This window comes from Salmo salar, chromosome ssa11 (assembly GCF_905237065.1).
Source record: "Salmo salar chromosome ssa11, Ssal_v3.1, whole genome shotgun sequence".
Lineage (NCBI taxonomy): Eukaryota > Metazoa > Chordata > Actinopteri > Salmoniformes > Salmonidae > Salmo > Salmo salar.
Genome location: NC_059452.1, coordinates 39,822,067 through 39,842,650, shown reverse-complemented (window position 1 = coordinate 39,842,650; position 20,584 = coordinate 39,822,067). Strand labels below are relative to the sequence as shown.

Sequence of the window (20,584 nt, the reverse complement as noted above, 5' to 3'; positions counted from 1 at the left end):
GTGTTGTCTTGTCATCTCTAACCCTCCTCTATTTCTCTGTCTCCTCCAGCGGTGATGTCTTGAGGCAGTCTCCCATCCGGCCTAGTGAAGGACGTGCAAGGTCAAGTGACTGCTAATGGGAACCCCTGTGACACCATGAGCGCTCGTGATGGCGGCCACGGCGGTGGGATCGGCGGCGTGGGCACGCTGGGCAGGCGAGGACGCTACGAGGACTCGGAGTTCACCCTGCGCATCTATCCGGGCTCCCTGGCCGAGGGCACCATCTACTGCCCCGTCAGCGCCCGCAAAAGCACCACGGCCGCCGAGGCCATCGAGCGCTGCCTGGAGCGCCTGCGTCTGGACCGCGACCGCTGCTATGTGCTAGCCGAAGTCAAGGAATTTGGCGGGGAAGAATGGATCCTGAACCCCAGTGACTGCCCAGTCCAGCGGATGATGCTGTGGCCCCGCGGGGCTCTGGAGCAGCGCTCAGGCTCAGGCGGCGGGGAGGACTACCGCTTCCTGCTGCGGCAGAAGAATCTGGATGGCTCCATCCACTACGGCGGCAGCCTGCAGATGTGGCTGCGTGTGACCGAGGAGCGCCGGCGCATGACGGAGCGTGGCCTGTTGCCACAGGAGGAGGTCAGGGGTGACCACGCCGACTTGTGCTGCCTGCCGGAGCTCACCGAGCGCTCGCTGCTGGACAACCTACGCTCGCGCTTCCGCCAGGAGAGGATTTACACCTACGTAGGCAGCATCCTCATTGTCATTAACCCCTTCCAGTTCCTCCCCATCTATAACCCTAAGTACGTCAAGATGTACGACAACCACGCTCTGGGAGACCTGGAGCCGCACATCTACGCCGTGGCGGATGTGGCCTACCATGCCATGCTGCAGCGGCGGAGGAACCAGTGCATCGTCATCTCTGGGGAGAGCGGCTCGGGAAAGACCCAGAGCACCAACTTCCTGATTCACCACCTGACCGCCCTCAGCCAGAAGGGATTCGCCAGCGGGGTGGAGCAGATCATTCTGGGGGCAGGGCCAGTGTTGGAGGTAAGGACACCCGTGCAATAAAAATCCTTTGGAATTTGTAACAGTGATGGTTATTTTGTCGCTGAGTTTTCTGGTGCTGTTTTCCTCTCATGGATACAAAATGAGCCAAAATGCTTTTGTTCTGTTTCAGTCAGCCAGTCTACAATGCTGTTTCAGTTAGCCAGTCTACAATGCTGTTTCAGTTAGCCAGTCTACAATGCTGTTTCAGTTAGCCAGTCTACAATGCTGTTTCAGTCAGCCAGTCTACAATGCTGTTTCTGTCAGCCAGTCTACAATGCTGTTTCTGTCAGCCAGTCTACAATGCTGTGTCGTGTCTTTGGCTATGCCGGATTAAGTGATATGACATGCTATTCTATAAAAATCATTTCTCTGTAATTAATATTACCTGATTACGCTAATCAGGAAGATAATTAACTAGAAAGTCGGGGCACCACGAAATAATGTTTATAGCGCTGTTATCTTCCGAATAAACTCTTAAAAACCTAGTAATATTTTACATCAATAGCACTCAATATTTAATCCTCACCTTATTTCAGTCTCATCTGAAAGTTGTAAATTCTTGGTTATCTTCACAAACCCTGGCTAACAAGTTGAATCAGCAATACAAACTTTGGTTTAATTATTTATTTACTAAATACCTAAATAATCACACAGAATTACATATACACAGAATGCAAATTATGTCATACAGAAAATGTCCCTGGTAGACGGAGCAGACATGACGGCTGGTTACACAAAGGAAAGGAGGTTGGGTTTGAGTGAAAGAGCGGGAAGACTGAGGAACAAAGGGAGAAGCTATGCTATCGTAAATACAGTATCTTATGCATTCTAAATTACCGCCCATTTGGAAAAGGAAAATGCAATAAATATTTACTCTGCGCTGCGCTTCAGTAGGTTGGTCGTAGATGCTGGCCGTGTTGCCCGACAGAGATCTTCCTGTCCTCGGAAGAATGTCTCTGGTGGTAAACTGGATACGTTGTAGTATCGTCGTTGTGTGTTAGACTGTATCCGTCGTCCGTCCTTTCCTAGCCCACGTTTACAGCGGCCGCTGCTAACTCAACGGCTAGGAGGTATCACTTCTGTAGTGAATAAGAGCTCAAAGTTCATACCATTCGCAACCAAAGCTCACGCTGAGGTTGGCTTAGTTCTGTAGTTGACATTTTAGTCCTTTTAACGTGGGACCGTCGTCCTCACGTCCTCGGAACAGCTTATTATCTGAATCTTTCTGACATTGGACCGTCGCCCTAATGTACCCGGAACAGAAAGTTATATTTTCGTAAAGGGCTTATATAGTGGAGGGAGAGAAGGGTGTGTTGCATAGTTTACAACCCATGTCTGTTCACATGGGCGGGCCAATGAGTTGAGCATAGTTCACTCATGAAAACCCAATTCTCTCATTTGGAAGCTAAAATTACATTTCATCTTTTCACAAATAGTTTCATATTTAAACATTTAAATTGCACAACAATTTCATGTGAATCTGATAACTATAATGTGAAGACTTTCTAAGAATGAGTTTGAGTTTGTCGTCCTGTCATTAATAAGAATGTCTCAGATGACAACCGAACTGACATCATATTCATTAAGTACCAACACATATTTTCAACTGGTTGGATTACCGAAATATGGTTCCTTTCCCCCCACCTTTTGATGTTCCCAGACTCTATATGTTTAACAAAGGCTTTTCAAGATTCCTTCTGTAGAGTCGAGAGAGGGAAGGGAGAAAGGTATTTATGGGGGGGGGGGTCATAAACTACCCCCAGGCCAACGTCATGACAGCTGTTTGTGTCAGCCAGTCTACAGTGCTGTTTGTGTCAGCCAGTCTACCGTGCTGTTTGTGTCAGCCAGTCTACCGTGCTGTTTGTGTCAGCCAGTCTACCGTGCTGTTTGTGTCAGCCAGTCTACCGTGCTGTTTGTGTCAGCCAGTCTACCGTGCTGTTTGTGTCAGCCAGTCTACCGTGCTGTTTGTGTCAGCCAGTCTACCGTGCTGTTTGTGTCAGCCAGTCTACCGTGCTGTTTGTGTCAGCCAGTCTACCGTGCTGTTTGTGTCAGCCAGTCTACCGTGCTGTTTGTGTCAGCCAGTCTACCGTGCTGTTTGTGTCAGCCAGTCTACCGTGCTGTTTGTGTCAGCCAGTCTACCGTGCTGTTTGTGTCAGCCAGTCTACCGTGCTGTTTGTGTCAGCCAGTCTACCGTGCTGTATGTGTCAGCCAGTCTACCGTGCTGTTTGTGTCAGCCAGTCTACCGTGCTGTTTGTGTCAGCCAGTCTACCGTGCTGTTTGTGTCAGCCAGTCTACCGTGCTGTTTGTGTCAGCCAGTCTACCGTGCTGTTTGTGTCAGCCAGTCTACCGTGCTGTTTGTGTCAGCCAGTCTACCGTGCTGTTTGTGTCAGCCAGTCTACCGTGCTGTTTGTGTCAGCCAGTCTACCGTGCTGTTTGTGTCAGCCAGTCTACAGTGCTGTTTGTGTCAGCCAGTCTACCGTGCTGTTTGTGTCAGCCAGTCTACCGTGCTGTTTGTGTCAGCCAGTCTACCGTGCTGTTTGTGTCAGCCAGTCTACCGTGCTGTTTGTGTCAGCCAGTCTACCGTGCTGTTTGTGTCAGCCAGTCTACCGTGCTGTTTGTGTCAGCCAGTCTACCGTGCTGTTTGTGTCAGCCAGTCTACCGTGCTGTTTGTGTCAGCCAGTCTGTGTAGTAGTACAGCAACTGTGGTTGATGTTGCAATAAAAACAGTTTCCAGTAATGAAGAAACCGTTGCTCTATGATCAACCTGGTTTGTACCTGATAGATGGGATGAGCTGTGTGTTCTTATGCAACAATGTCTGGCCCCAGCTGTCCCTGTGGCCAGAGTCCTCCTGCTCTATAGAAAGCTTTATTGCAGTTTTCATCCAGCTGTGCAGGGATTATATTGTACACAGAGGAGCTTTTTCCTCTGCCCACAGCAGCTTCTGAATGGCTACAGTTGTGCCTTCTTGTTTCACTGTTTCCCCCTTGTTTTTGGATACCAGACCAGAACCCAAAGCACCAGCCAAGGTTGTCAGTACATAATAGTTCAATCAAATCAATTCTGAATCTGTTGAGATGGGCGGCAACAGAGCTTGGAAGGAAGGACAAACTCAAAATGAGTTGTTTATTACTGAGTTGTGCTACCTTTGTCAGAGGCGTAGGTTGTCTGAATAACAAGCCCAGTAGGTTATTTTGGGGCACCCTCTTTTTCTGAACATTCCAGAGGGATTTACAGCCCCCCCACACATCCTCTGTCATTCATCTGTATGTCACACAACAACAACACCTGAACCTTATTTCACCAGAATACCCTGGCAACTACAGCCACACAGCCTGGCAACTATCCTCTTTTTTCCATATCGGTGGTTCGCCGTTTGACCACAGTCTGTTTACAGTAGCTTGGGTTTCATTGAACGTGGGAGTGTACACATTCCTTCTGACATTCCTTGAGGAGGACTTCAGAGTGGCACCACACTCGTACTGTGTGACTGAGGACTATATTGTTTTAGGTGGCTTTGGAAAGTGTACAGTTTTAGTGTTCTGAACTAATTGTAAGAACTGGACAAGCAGGTGTTTTGGTCAACCCTGACCCTGATTGGCGTACAGTACTTACTTGCCTCGTTCTATATGAGAACATGAACACCTATACTGGAGGCCTATTACAAGTCAAGTGTTTGAGGGAGAAATATTGCTCTAGATTCATCCAGCCGTACTGTTAAAGCAGTTTCTGATACCAGTCTGAAAGCCAAGTGTTTGAAATGACAAAACGTGACCAAGATCAAGGGGTGCTATTTTTTACATCCTCTGTGTGTTTTTACAGCTAATGTGTGTGTCTCCACTCTGGACAGCTAATGTGTGTGTCTCCCACTCTGGACAGCTAATGTGTGTGTCTCCCACTCTGGACAGCTAATGTGTGTGTCTCCTACTCTGGACAGCTAATGTGTGTGTCTCCCACTCTGGACAGCTAATGTGTGTGTCTCCCACTCTGGACAGCTAATGTGTGTGTCTCCCACTCTGGACAGCTAATGTGTGTGTCTCCCACTCTGGACAGCTAATGTGTGTGTCTCCCACTCTGGACAGCTAATGTGTGTGTCTCCCACTCTGGACAGCTAATGTGTGTGTCTCCCACTCTGGACAGCTAATGTGTAAGCCCTGTGGGTTAATCTCTAACACGCCGGCACAATTGAGTGGTTTTTGAGTGCAGAGGTGCAGCATTTAATTGTTTGCACAGTGAGATTGCGTAGCTACCCTTTACTGATTTAGTAATGCTAAGGCCCAGGAGAGGGGGACTAAGGGAACTAGGAGAGGGGGACTAAGGGAACTAGGGCCTAGTCCAGTCCACTCTATAGCTGACTAGTACCAATATTGACATCTTCCTTTCCTCGTCTCCTTTGCTCATGATCACTGACCATGGAACTGGCCCCAACCTTGGAGATGGAACACTCCTCACCAAGACAGTCTAACCTTAGAGATGGAACACACCTCACCCAGACAGTCTAACCTTGGAGATGGAACACTCCTCATCAAGACAGTCTAACCTTGGAGATGGAACACACCTCACCCAGACAGTCTAACCTTGGAGATGGAACACACCTCACCAAGACAGTCTAACCTTGGAGATGGAACACACCTCACCAAGACAGTCTAACCTTGGAGATGGAACACACCTCACCGACAGTCTAACCTTGGAGATGGAACACACCTCACCCGTCTAACCTTGGAGATGGAACACACCTCACCCAGACAGTCTAACCTTGGAGATGGAACACACCTCACCCAAGTCTAACCTTGGAGATGGAACACACCTCAGTCTAACCTTGGAGATGACACACTCAGTCTAACCTTGGAGATGGAACACACCTCAAGTCTAACCTTGGAGATGGAACACACCTCACCCAGACAGTCTAACCTTGGAGATGGAACACACCTCACCCAGACAGTCTAACCTTGGAGATGGAACACACCTCACCCAGACAGTCTAACCTTGGAGATGGAACACACCTCACCAAGACAGTCTAACCTTGGAGATGGAACACACCTCAGTCTAACCTTGGAGATGGAACACACCTCAGTCTAACCTTGGAGATGGAACACACCTCAGTCTAACCTTGGAGATGGAACACACCTCACCCAGACAGTCTAACCTTGTAGATGGAACACACCTCACCCAGACAGTCTAACCTTGGAGATGGAACACACCTCACCCAGACAGTCTAACCTTGGAGATGGAACACACCTCACCCAGACAGTCTAACCTTGGAGATGGAACACACCTCACCCAGACAGTCTAACCTTGGAGATGGAACACACCTCACCCAGACAGTCTAACCTTGGAGATGGAACACACCTCACCCAGACAGTCTAACCTTGGAGATGGAACACACCTCACCCAGACAGTCTAACCTTGGAGATGGAACACACCTCACCCAGACATTCTAACCTTGGAGATGGAACACATCTCACCCAGACAGTCTAACCTTGGATTACTCAAAAAGGGACAGTGGCTTTAAGAGGTATAGGGAAGTAACAGTGTGAACTCGGTTTAAATCAAGAATCTATTCATCCAAGGTGCATTTCTACGAGTTAGTTGTGTGGAACAGAATCCTGCTTCCCTCTAATATTCTTAACAGAGCTTTTAAGACTGTTGTTAAGGTTGAATTAAGACACTGGGAGTGTCTCCATTCCATACTCCTCTCTCCTTGCCTCTTTCTCAAAACCCATTGGAGCAGAAGGTCAGAGGGGAGGGACCTCTGGCTTTCTCATCCAATGGGTTTTAAGAAGGAGGCGAGGAGTATGCAATAGATATCTTCCTGTCTTTTCATTCCTCTCTCCCTCCCTTTGATGGTACATTACCTTGACTTGACTCCCACTCAAACATGGGGGGCTGGGTCGGCCACCATTTCACTCCTGAGAGAACGATGTGCTACTGGTCTTTACGCTAATGTCAGAGCCCCCGGACTAGCTAGCTAGCTAACACACATCTAACCTTTGGTCCAGCTGTCAAGCACTATTCAGGCAGTCATTATGTACATATATCCACTGACATAGCCATTCAGCTGGACCTACAACAGAGACTATAGAGTAGTGTTACCTGTCAAACCACTACCTCAGTTAACTCTAGGCTCAAGGTCAACATTTGCGAACATAGAAATCCATAATGAGAATATAGCAACATACCTGCTAGCATTGTTCTGACAGATGTGATTTATGATGCACATTATTCTCTTGGCTTTAGCCTTGAGATAGTATGAGACACTCCCTTCAAGCACGTAGCTCATGCTCTAAATAAATGCCTACCACAAACAGTAACGTTATGAAGGCTGTTTAAGATAATGGCTCATTAGCTCACTGCATTTGCTAATGGCCATAAATGGTTGAAGCGATTCAATACTTTATCATTGAGCTTTGTTAAAGTGGTAGCACTGCTTATTAAACGCAGAGGATAAGGTCGGATAAGGTCGGATAAGCGTTATGAGTAGGATACCAGGCTGTATCACTAACGGCTGTGATTGGGAGTCCGATAGGCCGGCGCACAATTGGCCCAGCGTCGTTAGGGTTTGGCCGGAGTAGGCCGTCATTGTAAATAAAAATTGGTTCTTAACTGACTTGCCTAGTTAAATAAATAAACATATTTCCTTCAGGGGATTTCTATATTATTGTTGCAAAACCAAAGCTGGGCACACAGTCATTTTCCAGTGGCTGTCAGTTGAGAAGCTCACCTCGGGGCCACGGGCACAGACAGGATGTTAACGCTTGACGGAAGATATCACTTACGAGAGGCTTTACTCTGTTTGGAGCTCTGCCAACACCAACAGTTAGCTGTTAGCTCCTGACATGCCCTGTCTCTCAAGTGCTCCAATTAATCAAGCTTCGGATTGATTGAGATGAATAGTGACACTCAAGCTGCCATCAGCCAGGCGCATGTCTCTGGAACTACTGAGGGGTAAGGTCATGTTTCTAGGTCACGTACTGCTGTGAGTAGTGTGTAGGGATCACTGAAGGATGACAATGAATGTGGGATGTAGATGGTTGTATCTTTCTCCTCCTGTCCTCCTCTATCCACTACTACTAATGGTTCCATCTTTCTCCTCCTGTCCTCCTCTATCCACTACTACTAATGGTTCCATCTTTCTCCTCCTGTCCTCCTCTATCCACTACTACTAATGGTTCCATCTTTCTCCTCCCGTCCTCCTCTATCCACTACTACTACTAATTGTTCCATCTTTCTCCTCCTGTCCTCCTCTATCCACTACTACTACTAATTGTTCCATCTTTCTCCTCCTGTCCTCCTCTATCCACTACTACTAATGGTTCCATCTTTCTCCTCCTGTCCTCCTCTATCCACTACTACTACTAATGGTTCCATCTTTCTCCTCCTGTCCTCCTCTATCCACTACTACTAATGGTTCCATCTTTCTCCTCCTGTCCTCCTCTATCCACTACTACTAATGGTTCCATCTTTCTCCTCCTGTCCTCCTCTATCCACTACTACTACTAATGGTTCCATCTTTCTCCTCCTGTCCTCCTCTATCCACTACTACTAATGGTTCCATCTTTCTCCTCCCGTCCTCCTCTATCCACTACTACTACTAATTGTTCCATCTTTCTCCTCCTGTCCTCCTCTATCCACTACTACTAATGGTTCCATCTTTCTCCTCCTGTCCTCCTCTATCCACTACTACTAATTGTTCCATCTTTCTCCTCCTGTCCTCCTCTATCCACTACTACTAATGGTTCCATCTTTCTCCTCCTGTCCTCCTCTATCCACTACTACTAATGGTTCCATCTTTCTCCTCCTGTCCTCCTCTATCCACTACTACTACTACTAATGGTTCCATCTTTCTCCTCCCGTCCTCCTCTATCCACTACTACTAATGGTTCCATCTTTCTCCTCCTGTCCTCCTCTATCCACTACTACTAATGGTTCCATCTTTCTCCTCCTGTCCTCCTCTATCCACTACTACTAATGGTTCCATCTTTCTCCTCCTGTCCTCCTCTATCCACTACTACTAATGGTTCCATCTTTCTCCTCCCGTCCTCCTCTATCCACTACTACTAATGGTTCCATCTTTCTCCTCCCGTCCTCCTCTATCCACTACTACTACTAATTGTTCCATCTTTCTCCTCCTGTCCTCCTCTATCCACTACTACTAATGGTTCCATCTTTCTCCTCCTGTCCTCCTCTATCCACTACTACTAATGGTTCCATCTTTCTCCTCCTGTCCTCCTCTATCCACTACTACTAATGGTTCCATCTTTCTCCTCCTGTCCTCCTCTATCCACTACTACTAATGGTTCCATCTTTCTCCTCCTGTCCTCCTCTATCCACTACTACTAATGGTTCCATCTTTCTCCTCCCGTCCTCCTCTATCCACTACTACTACTAATTGTTCCATCTTTCTCCTCCTGTCCTCCTCTATCCACTACTACTAATGGTTCCATCTTTCTCCTCCCGTCCTCCTCTATCCACTACTACTAATGGTTCCATCTTTCTCCTCCCGTCCTCCTCTATCCACTACTACTAATGTTTCCATCTTTCTCCTCCTGTCCTCCTCTATCCACTACTACTAATGGTTCCATCTTTCTCCTCCTGTCCTCCTCTATCCACTACTACTAATGGTTCCATCTTTCTCCTCTATCCATTTGGCACCTAGCTGATGTCCATCATTTCCTAAGATTGTTTACATTTCTTTCCTAGATTCAGCAGAACCCTATGTGGACAAGATGTTTAGCTTTGGGAATTTGAGCTACATCGGGATCCACCTCAGAAAAACCAAGCTGTTCCACTACCTCAAAACAACCCATTTGAAATCAATTGTTCAGTTTCAGAGTTGCTCTTGCCTCTGTGTTCTGTTTGTTCCATACTGCTCATCAGTAATCATAGGCCAGCTCAGGAAACCAGTGTATCGTCTTGGAGATAACTGACATGTTTGTAAAATGCTCAACGTAGTGGTTTGCCTCACACACACTATTGTCAACGCAACATGTACAAGCAGAGTGCAAAGAGTCTTGACAGATTGATGGGTCAGCTCATGCTCCCGGCCCTGTGCTCTGGGAGGAAAAGGGTGGGCAGATTGCAGAGATAAGGGCCAGATAGGATAGCCCGTTGACTTGTTCAGCTGTAGCCTGTAGCTACCACTCCAACCCCCCCACGTTGAAGATATGTTAGACCCATGGATGTGGGTATGTTTGCTTAGAGATGGTTTACTGAATAGGTTTAATACCATGATTAGGTTCATTATTAGTTAGCCAGGTTTAGTATTAATCAAATGTCGTTATAAACTAAGCTGCAACAACAATGATACATTGATCATTTACAATTTGTTTTACAACATTTTCACCAACAGAATACTTTCTCTACCTGTCCAAGACAATTGGCCTGCGGTCAAGATGTAACGGCTGTCGTGAGAGAGAGTAGACCAAGGTGCAGCGGAGTTAGTGTTCATCATTGAATATTTAATAGCAGAAAGAACACTATACAAAAATAAGAAAACCGACAGCCAAACAGTCCTGTCAGGTGCAAAACACTAACAGAAACAATTACCCACAAAACCCCAACGGAAAAAGAGGCACTTATGTGTGACTCCCAATCAGCAACAACACTCTACAGCTGTGCCTGATTGGAAGCCACACGGCCAAAATCAATGAAACAAACCAACATAGAAAAATGCACATAGAACGCCCACCCAATGTAACACCCTGGCCTAACCAAAATAAAGAACAAAAACCCCTCTCTATGGCCAGGGCGTTACACAAGATTAGTTTTTATCCTGCAGTTAAAAAGCCATCATAATAAAAGACAGCTGTGGGAACATGGCAACAATTTGAGATAAACAAGAAAGCTAATATGTCATTTCAGTGAAGGGTAGGGAGTATAGATTCATTAAGGATGACACGTATCAAGACATCATTTTTGTAGCACTTCAAAACAGAACAATAATCTCTGAGGAGAAAGACTAGTTCTGTGCTACCTGTAGGTGTGGATGGAGACAGCTGGCTTCCCTGGGAGCGAGTCAGGAGCAGGCAGTCCGGGGTGACTTGCGCTGCTCTTTCTGTGCTTGCATCATCATTTTCTGCCTTTGAAGAATAAGGAGCTGTCACAGGGCCTTAGTGTGGGAGCAGCTGGGGGACGCACTGGAGCCCGATTCAAGGCTCCTGGCACTGCTGTTAGTGTGTGTGCATAGCTTCCTCTAATTTGCACACACACGTGCATGCACACACACACATATCAACTCTGTGAGGGCTCCCGAGTGGCGCAGCGGTCTAAGGCACAGCATCTCAGTGCTAGAGGCGTCACTACGGACACTGGTTCGATTCCAGGCTGTATCACAACTGGCCGTGATTGGGAGTCCCATTGGCCCTGCGTCGTCCGGGATTGGCCTGGGTAGGCCGTCATTGTAAATAATAGTTTTTTTCTTAACTGACTTGCCTAGTTAAATAAAGTAAAAAATAATACAACTCCTTCTGCATGGCTTAGTGACGTATCAAAACCGTTAATTAGACTTAAAGATGTTTTATAGTCTGGTTGCCTTTTAGCTTCTTCTCTCTATCAGTGCTGAGCCTGCAGTGTGAGCTAGTGGTTGGAGAATAGGATGGTGACCAGGAGATATATGGTTTGAAATCGAGGTCGGACACAGTTAGTAAGTAGACCCACACTCACCGCTGAGGAATCGGGATCATGCAACTTGCTTTGATTGAAATGTAGCCTACTTTGCAGACTGTTCCCCCTAAAACATGGATTCAAGAAAATAATCTCTGTAGAAGACCTCCGGCTAGTTACTGTCTGTGGATGGAGCTGCTCTAAGGAGTCTGGAGGGTCAGGCTAGTTACTGTCTGTGGATGGAGCTGCTGTAAGGAGTCTGGAGGGTCAGACTAGTTAGTGTCTGTGGATGGAGCTGCTGTAAGGAGTCTGGAGGGTCAGGCTAGTTACTGTCTGTGGATGGAGCTGCCGTAAGGAGTCTGGAGGGTCAGGCTAGTTACTGTCTGTGGATGGAGCTGCTGTAAGGAGTCTGGAGGGTCAGGCTAGTTACTGTCTGTGGATGGAGCTGCCGTAAGGAGTCTGGAGGGTCAGACTAGTTACTGTCTGTGCATGGAGCTGCTGTAAGGAGTCTGGAGGGTCAGGCTAGTTACTGTCTGTGGATGGAGCTGCCGTAAGGAGTCTGGAGGGTCAGACTAGTTACTGTCTGTGCATGGAGCTGCTGTAAGGAGTCTGGAGGGTCAGGCTAGTTACTGTCTGTGGATGGAGCTGCCGTAAGGAGTCTGGAGGGTCAGGCTAGTTACTGTCTGTGGATGGAGCTGCTGTAATGATTATTTGGCCCAAGGCAACATGCTACTATTGTACTCCCACTACGACATGTACGGCCATCAGAAACACTCCCTGAGTGAGTCAGCCCAGGTCAGCAGCTTCTCCTCTCTGCTCTATCCTTCATCACTACCCTGCTCTCTCTCTCTCTCACACACACACACACACACACACACACACACACAGCACACACACAGCACACACACACAGCACATGTAATACCAACCCCCCCAACCTGCCCTGTAATGCTCAGCAGGATTAGGGCTGTACTGTATGTCTCCCTCCACACAGGGCAGGGTCAGCAGCAGACATGGAGTTGGGGGGGGGGGGCTTTACTGTCCACTGGAAGTGGTTGTTTTTCATTCCCCTTGGCAACAGAAAGACCAGACAGATTGGGATCCGTTGAGCTCTCGGCTTTCTGGTGTAGAATCTGGTGTGTCCATTTTGTTTGTGTGAAACCAAATCACCCTGTGTGTGTGTGTCTATTGAGAGGGTGTGTGTTGAGGCCCTGGGGTGAGGTGTGTGTGTGTGTGTGTGCTCGTGCGAGGTTACACAAGGTATTGTAACTGTAGTCCTATGGTATCGACTGGTTGACTAAACAGTCAGCAGATACAGGCTCAGTTCCAGTTCCTCCTAACATCGTATAGATGACAGAAAAGGCTAAAGGTGTAAAGGTGGGATTATACTCCTTCTCACCTGTGTTATTCTCTCACCCCATTAGGTTGCTGGTGTGACTGGTTCTGGGTCAGACTTTCTAGTAGATCTAGTTGTCTGCCTCATTAAGATCATATACATGTCAGAGATGATCCACTTCAGGAAATAAACAAGCTAAATGGATTCAATCCCTGTGGTTGTAATTAGTGCTGTTAAAACGTGTTTTTTCCCATATATAGACACATTATACAGTGCATTTGGAAAGTATTCAGACCCCTTGACTTTTTCCACATTTTGTTATGTTACAGCCTTATTCTAAAATGTATTCAATTACAGTTTTTCCTAATCAATCTACACACAATACCCCATAATGACAAAGTGGGGGAAAAAAAGGTTTTTAGAAAATTTTGCAAATGTATAAAAATAAATATATACCGATCTGCGTGCCAGTTATGCCTTTCATATGCACATTTTCATTACATTTATAACAACGTCTTCGTATCTCAAAATCATTGTCATGTGGTTAATCAAAAATCAATCTAAATGACAATGATAAACCTTAAAAGCATATGAAGCCAACAAATAATAACATTGCAGCCTGCAGGTAGAAAATATCCTGATTTTAAAATATATATTCTTTTGACTAGTTTTGTGTGTCTTATTTTTATATATATATATATTAAAAAAAGCATAACTCACATTGGCTACATATGGCCTGTCTGCAACAAACTTTAAACATTTGTTTTAACTATTAACTTGAGTCTGGCTGGAAGCTCTTGCTAGCAAACTTATGACATTGTGTAAAATATTCTGGGCCCTCCGTTTCCAGCGGGACAGACACAGCTATAGGCTATTTTTACAAGGGATAATAAGTAATCATGTAGGCCTATTTTATGAAGTTTCCACTGGATTAGAGCATGACATTTTTGCACTTTCATGCTGCGTAGTTATCGAAACGAAGCGAGCTGGAATACATTGAGGAACTATTGTCATTCTCAGTGGATTTAAAAACATTATGTTTGCTTGCTGTTTGAGGTGAAGAAAACATGACTTTGAGAAGCTCCTCAGCTCATTAGTAGTGGTGGTGGTGCATTAAGCCAATCAGAAATACTATCAGATCCCCCAATGGGTGCATTCATATGCAGTGGTGTAAAAATACTTGAAAGTACTACTTAAGTAGTATTTTTGGGTATCTGTACTTTACTTTACTTACTTATATTTTTTACTACTTTTACTTCACTACATTCCTTAAGAAAATATTGTAATTTTTACTCCATACATTTTACTTGACACCCAAAAGTAAATTTTGAATGCTTAGCAGGACAGGAAAATAGTCAAATTCTCACACACTTATCAACCGAACATCCCTGGCCTCTGATCTGGCGACTCACTAAACACAAATGCTTTGTTTGTAAATGATGTCTGAGTGTGCCCCTGGCTTTCAGTAAATAAAAATAAACAAGAAAATGGTGCCGTCTGGTTTGCTTAATATAAGCAATTTGAAAGGATTTATACTTTTTACTTTTGCTACTTAAATATAATTTTAAACCAAATACTTTTAGACTTTTACTCAATTAGTATTTTACTGGGTGACTTACTTTTACTTGAGCCATTTTCTCTTAAGATATCTTTACTTTTACTCAAGTATTGATTGACTCTTGGGTACTTTTTCCACCACTGTTTATATGCCTACATTTGCGCCCAGGCCAGGTAGGCTATAGGCCTACTTCTATGAGTAATCAGGTGTGCGTCCTTACTCAACATTGACAGGAGTGCTCCAAACAAAAGACAATGACTAAACTCGTAAAATGGAATGAAATAAACCAAAACTTGTTTCTCACAAGGGTAGCATAGGTTGTGTGCTCGGCAAACAACGTGTCCACTCCGACAATGAAAACGGTAGAAGACTCTGAAATAATAATATATTAAATGCATGAACAGAAATTACCGTAACCAAACAAACATTGTATATTAGAAAATATAGGAATTAATGGTAAATGTACTACTGGTGATATGTGTAATGGGGAAATGAAAGGAAATTATGAAACAATGAATGTGCACAAATTGGCGGGAGAGAGCGCATTCTGGAGCGAGATGTGCATTTTAGCACACCCCCCTTCTTCCTGGACTGAGCCATCCCCACGGCCTCCGCAATGGATTATTTATATATATACTGCTCAAAAAAATAAAGGGAACACTTAAACAACACAATGTAACTCCAAGTCAATCACACTTCTGTGAAATCAAACTGTCCACTTAGGAAGCAACACTGATTGACAATAAATTTCACATGCTGTTGTGCAAATGGAATAGACAACAGGTGGAAATTATAGGCAATTAGCAAGACACCCCCAATAAAGGAGTGGTTCTGCAGGTGGGGACCATAGACCACTTCTCAGTTCCCATGCTTCCTGGCTGATGTTTTGGTCACTTTTGAATGCTGGCGGTGCTTTCACTCTAGTGGGAGCATGAGACGGAGTCTACAACCCACACAAGTGGCTCAGGTAGTGCAGCTCATCCAGGATGGCACATCAATGCGAGCTGTGGCAAGAAGGTTTGCTGTGTCTGTCAGTGTAGTGTCCAGAGCATGGAGGCACTACCAGGAGACAGGCCAGTACATCAGGAGACGTGGAGGAGGCCGTAGGAGGGCAACAACCCAGCAGCAGGACCGCTACCTCCGCCTTTGTGCAAGGAGGAGCAGGAGAAGCACTGCCAGAGCCCTGCAAAATGACCTCCAGCAGGCCACAAATGTGCATGTGTCTGCTCAAACGGTCAGAAACAGACTCCATGAGGGTGGTATGAGGGCCCGACGTCCACAGGTGGGGGTTGTGCTTACAGCCCAACACGTGCAGGATGTTTGGCATTTGCCAGAGAACACCAAGATTGGCAAATTCGCCACTGGCGCCCTGTGCTCTTCACAGATGAAAGCAGGTTCACACTGAGCACGTGACAGAGTCTGGAGACGCTGTGGAGAATGTTCTGCTGCCTGCAACATCCTCCAGCATGACCGGTTTGGCGGTGGGTCAGTCATGGTGTGGGGTGGCATTTCTTTGGAGGGCCGCACAGCCCTCCATGTGCTCGCCAGAGGTAGCCTGAATAGCCATTAGGAACCGAGATGAGATCCTCAGACCCCTTGTGAGACCATATGCTGGTGCGGTTGGCCCTGGGTTCCTCCTAATGCAAGACAATGCTAGACCTCATGTGGCTGGAGTGTGTCAGTAGTTCCTGCAAGAAGAAGGCAATGATGCTATGGACTGGCCCGCCCGTTCCCCAGACCTGAATCCAATTGAGCACATCTGGGACATAATGTCTCGCTCCATCCACCAACGCCACGTTGCACCACAGACTGTCCAGGAGTTGGCGGATGCTTTAGTCCAGGTCTGGGAGGAGATCCCTCAGGAGACCATCCGCCACCTCATCAGGAGCATGCCCAGGCGTTGTAGGGAGGTCATACGGGCACGTGGAGGCCACACACACTACTGAGCCTCATTTTGACTTGTTTTAAGGACATTACATCAAAGTTGGATCAGCCTGTAGTGTGGTTTTCCACTTTAATTTTGAGTGTCACTCCAAATCCAGACCTCCATGGGTTGATCAATTGGATTTCCATTGATTCTTTTTGTGTGATTTTGTTGTCAGCACATTCAACTATGTAAAGAAAAAAGTATTTAATAAGATTATTTCTTTCATTCAGATCTAGGATGTGTTGTTTAAGTGTTCCCTTTATTTTTTTGTGTGGTGTGTGTGTATATATATATATATATATATATATATATATATATATATATATATATATATATATATATATATATATATATATATATATATATATATATATATATATATATATATATATATATATATATATATAATTAATTAATTGACCTGTTGACTAATTGGGTCAGCCCTACTTGTAATGTAAAGATAATGATGAAATGAGATGATAAACGGCTCAATTATAGTGGGCTGCAAACCGCTCTGCTTACTGTGATGGTGTTCGTCATTAAAATAGGCTCCAATCCGAGAACACTGTGTTATGTGAAAACGTCATATGCTTCTGTACCGTGCATGTTTTCAAACGGGGAACGTCCTGATTTGGCTCTCATGAAAGGAAGACGAAAACATACCAGGAAGTGTTTTCAACAGGAGGCTGTGTGTTGGGCCTCCCATTTTGAATAAGTGTAGTAGTAACTTTGTGTTTTCTGTCAATGGTTTCTACAGTTTCAATCCTTTTCCATCACCTTGACATGGGGTGGTTAGGGGCAGCCCCCTTGCCACAGTAACTACAGTTAATGTTATGATATATAAGGTTGTTAACTATAATCCTTGTTAACTGTGAAAGTTGACCAGAGTCCTGTGAGCTGTAGAATAGATGCAGTACAGGATATGGTAGTATGTAATGGATCAACCTGTTAAGAACACATGTATCTCTTCCCCTGCTGGAATGCTGTTTACATGGACTAGCCTCATTAGAACGGCTGTGGTGAGCTGACCTCCTCTCCGTCTGAGCTCCACACACCTCCTCTGTCCTCCCTTTCACACAGGCTGCATTCTCCTCGTGTGCATTGCACCAGCTTCAACTCCTAAATAAGCTTCATTCCAACCATGCACACACACACACTCTATTTTTGGGGGACTCTGATATTACTAGTCATCTTCTAAAGTGTTCTCAAAAGTCTTATTACTATACATGTAGTGTATAAGTGGTGTTGGAGGGGCAATAGGAGGCACTCTTTCCTCTGGTCTAAAAAAATATCCCAATGCCCTGTGTAGGGTGCCGTCTTTCGGATGGGCTGTTAAACGGGTGTCCTGACTCTCTGTGGTCAATAAAGATCACATGGCACTTATTGTTAAGGGTAGGGGTGTTAACCCCGGTGTCCTGGATAAATTCCCAATCTAGCCCTCATACCATCACGGCCACCTAATAATCCCCAGTTTACAATTGGCTCATTCATCCCCTTCCTCTCCCCTGTAACTATTCCCCAGGTCGTTGCTGTAAATGAGAATGTGTTCTCAGTCAACTGACCTGGTAAAATAAGGGTAAATAAAATAATAAACAAACATGCCAGTGCACTAACCGCTATTCCCCCCCTCCCCCAAATAGACTGAGCTGTCGTGAATTTTAACGATTTGCTTCAACCAATTGGCGTCTAGGTAGAGGAATGCTAACCAACTTCCCTCTGCTTCTTCTCAACACTCCTTATCTCCCCCAGGCAGAGCCAGAGCCAAGCACAGTTTCTCTCATAGACACTGTGTAGGGTTGTAATGGAAGACTGGCCTGATGCAGCGCTAGCTAGCTGAGGAGGGACGGTTCGCTACAGTACATGTTGTTCCATCCTGGTCCTACTTTGTCAACCTGACTCAACATTCATGTGTTTGAATGTATTGCAGTCCTGTGTGATTTTTATGTGCTTGTACTGTATTTGACACCACAAATAAAGTTCCCCCAGAAGTTCCCTCTGAAAAAATAAGCGTTCATAGTGGATCGACGCTCACTGCTGCTTCTCCCATTGGATCAAAGGGCTGCAGCCAGGTCAACGTTCAGTCAGACATTTTGTCTCTGCGTCGGATCCAAGTATCGATAGGGCCAGAGTGAATACTTTGATGGTTGTGAAGGGTGAGTCCACTCCCCTTACTAAATCAAAGGAAGGGATGCTCCAACTAGACTTGAGCTCATCTGCTGCCAGACCCTTCCAAAACATCTCCATGTCAACATCCTGTCTGTGTGACTGGGGGCGTATTGTATTTGGTGTACACAGTGCAGGTGGTGGAGTTTGTTACGAGAAGACAGACTAATAACATCTGTATTAGTCTGGAGAGAAACAATGCATTGTCCTTGATCTGCTCTAGTTACTCACATCTTCCTGCAACTATTACTAATTAACATCAAGTCAAGATGATGCACAATCATTTGCTCAGGGGACCTTTTCTGGAGACAAAGACCACTCAAACAATACCATATCTGTTATAGCATTCACTTGCACAGAAGTCTGTGCAGAAACGTATTAGTGAACTGCAGTAGCCCAATCTCCGAACAGGCATGGCATTCACTTGCTCAGAAGTCTTTGCAGAAACGTATCTTAATCTCTGAACAGGCGTAGCATTAGCTGCCCAGGCTGACACTAGTGTGCCGGGTCTGGCTCCTGTCACAGTACTAAAGGCTACCAGTTGGCTCGGCAGTGGCAGATGCTGTGTCCAGTCAGTGGCAGCCCAACAATGTGCTTGTGTTTGTGCTGCCTCAAAAAGCCTCTTTATTTAAGGCGAGGCTGGTGAGAGTCCTCGGATGCCACGTCAGCAACACAGTGTAGCCAGCACCTGCTGTCGGCATTCACTAGCTTCCCCGGCCCGCTGCCTGTATTACACCTGGGCCTTTGTCAGTGTGGCTAGAGAGATAGATGTATGGAATAGTCTTGATAGATGTATGGAATAGTCTTGATAGATGTATGGGAGAATAGATGTTTGGAATAGTCTTAATAGATGTATGGAATAGTCTTGATAGATGTATGGGAGAATAGATGTTTGGAATAGTCTTAATAGATGTATGGAATAGTCTTGATAGATGTATGGGAGAATAGATGTTTGGAGTAGTCTTGATAGATGAATGGAATAGTCTTGATAGATGAGTGGAAGTCTTGATAGATGTATGGAATAGTCTTGATAGATGTATGGGAGAATAGATGTTTGCGTATAGACTTGATAGATATATGGGAGAATAGATGTATGGAATAGTCTGGAACAGAAAAGTATGTCAGATTTCTATCTGTAGAAATAGTCACTGTTCTCTAATTATCCTTAATCATAATAGTCGTCTACCAGGATTTCTGGAAAACCACGGTCATTTATTGAAAGTTCCAGGAATTTTGCAACCCTTCCCATCACCCATAAATGGGTTTAAAGTGGAATTGTCAGTGTTTTAGCAACATGAAATCTTATTAAAATCTGTTCCTATAAACCCCCAGGAAGAATATGACAGCTTTATATTTGTGTGTGTGTGTGTGTGTGTGTATACATATTTATAAAAAAAATTCGAGTGCGCACCTAAATATGGTCATTTTCACGTTTTCATACTTTCAGACTGTTTGGGAATGATGTACATTAAGGCAATTTAACATTCTATAGAAATATAAAGTGGGAACGCACACTGCACTAAATAAAACCTAATAAAAACATCTGTCTTGTCCAGGACCTGACTCTACACCGGTGCGCCAATCAGAGCTGCAGTAGGCCTATATGCAAATAAGCAATTTTCCACAAGGGCCTGCCATCATTCACTTTGAACTGGACTGTGTGTTTACAGGCAGTAGAACCTGCCATCATTCACTTTGAACTGGACTGTGTGTTTACAGGCAGTAGGACCTGTCATCATTCACTTTGAACTAGACTGTGTGTTTACAGGCATTAGGCCCTGCCATCATTCACTTTGAACTGGACTGTGTGTTTACAGGCAGTAGGACATGCCATCATTCACTTTGAACTGGACTGTGTGTTTACAGGCAGTAGGACCTGCCATCATTCACTTTGAACTGGACTGTGTGTTTACAGGCAGTAGGACCTGCCATCATTCACTTTGAACTGGACTGTGTGTTTGGCAGTAGGGCC

At 45.3% G+C, this 20,584-nt stretch overlaps 1 protein-coding gene across 1 annotated transcript in view; it reads left to right on the top strand.

The window, feature by feature from the left end:
* The window catches only part of LOC106587854 (unconventional myosin-IXAa), a gene marked incomplete at its 3' end in the record, with an annotated part of 150,259 nt that overhangs the window by 31,386 nt on the left and 98,289 nt on the right, over positions 1-20,584 (top strand). The window contains 1 exon segment of the mRNA XM_045689541.1: positions 50-1,029. Within this exon segment, the coding sequence (XP_045545497.1) occupies positions 136-1,029 (894 nt within the window).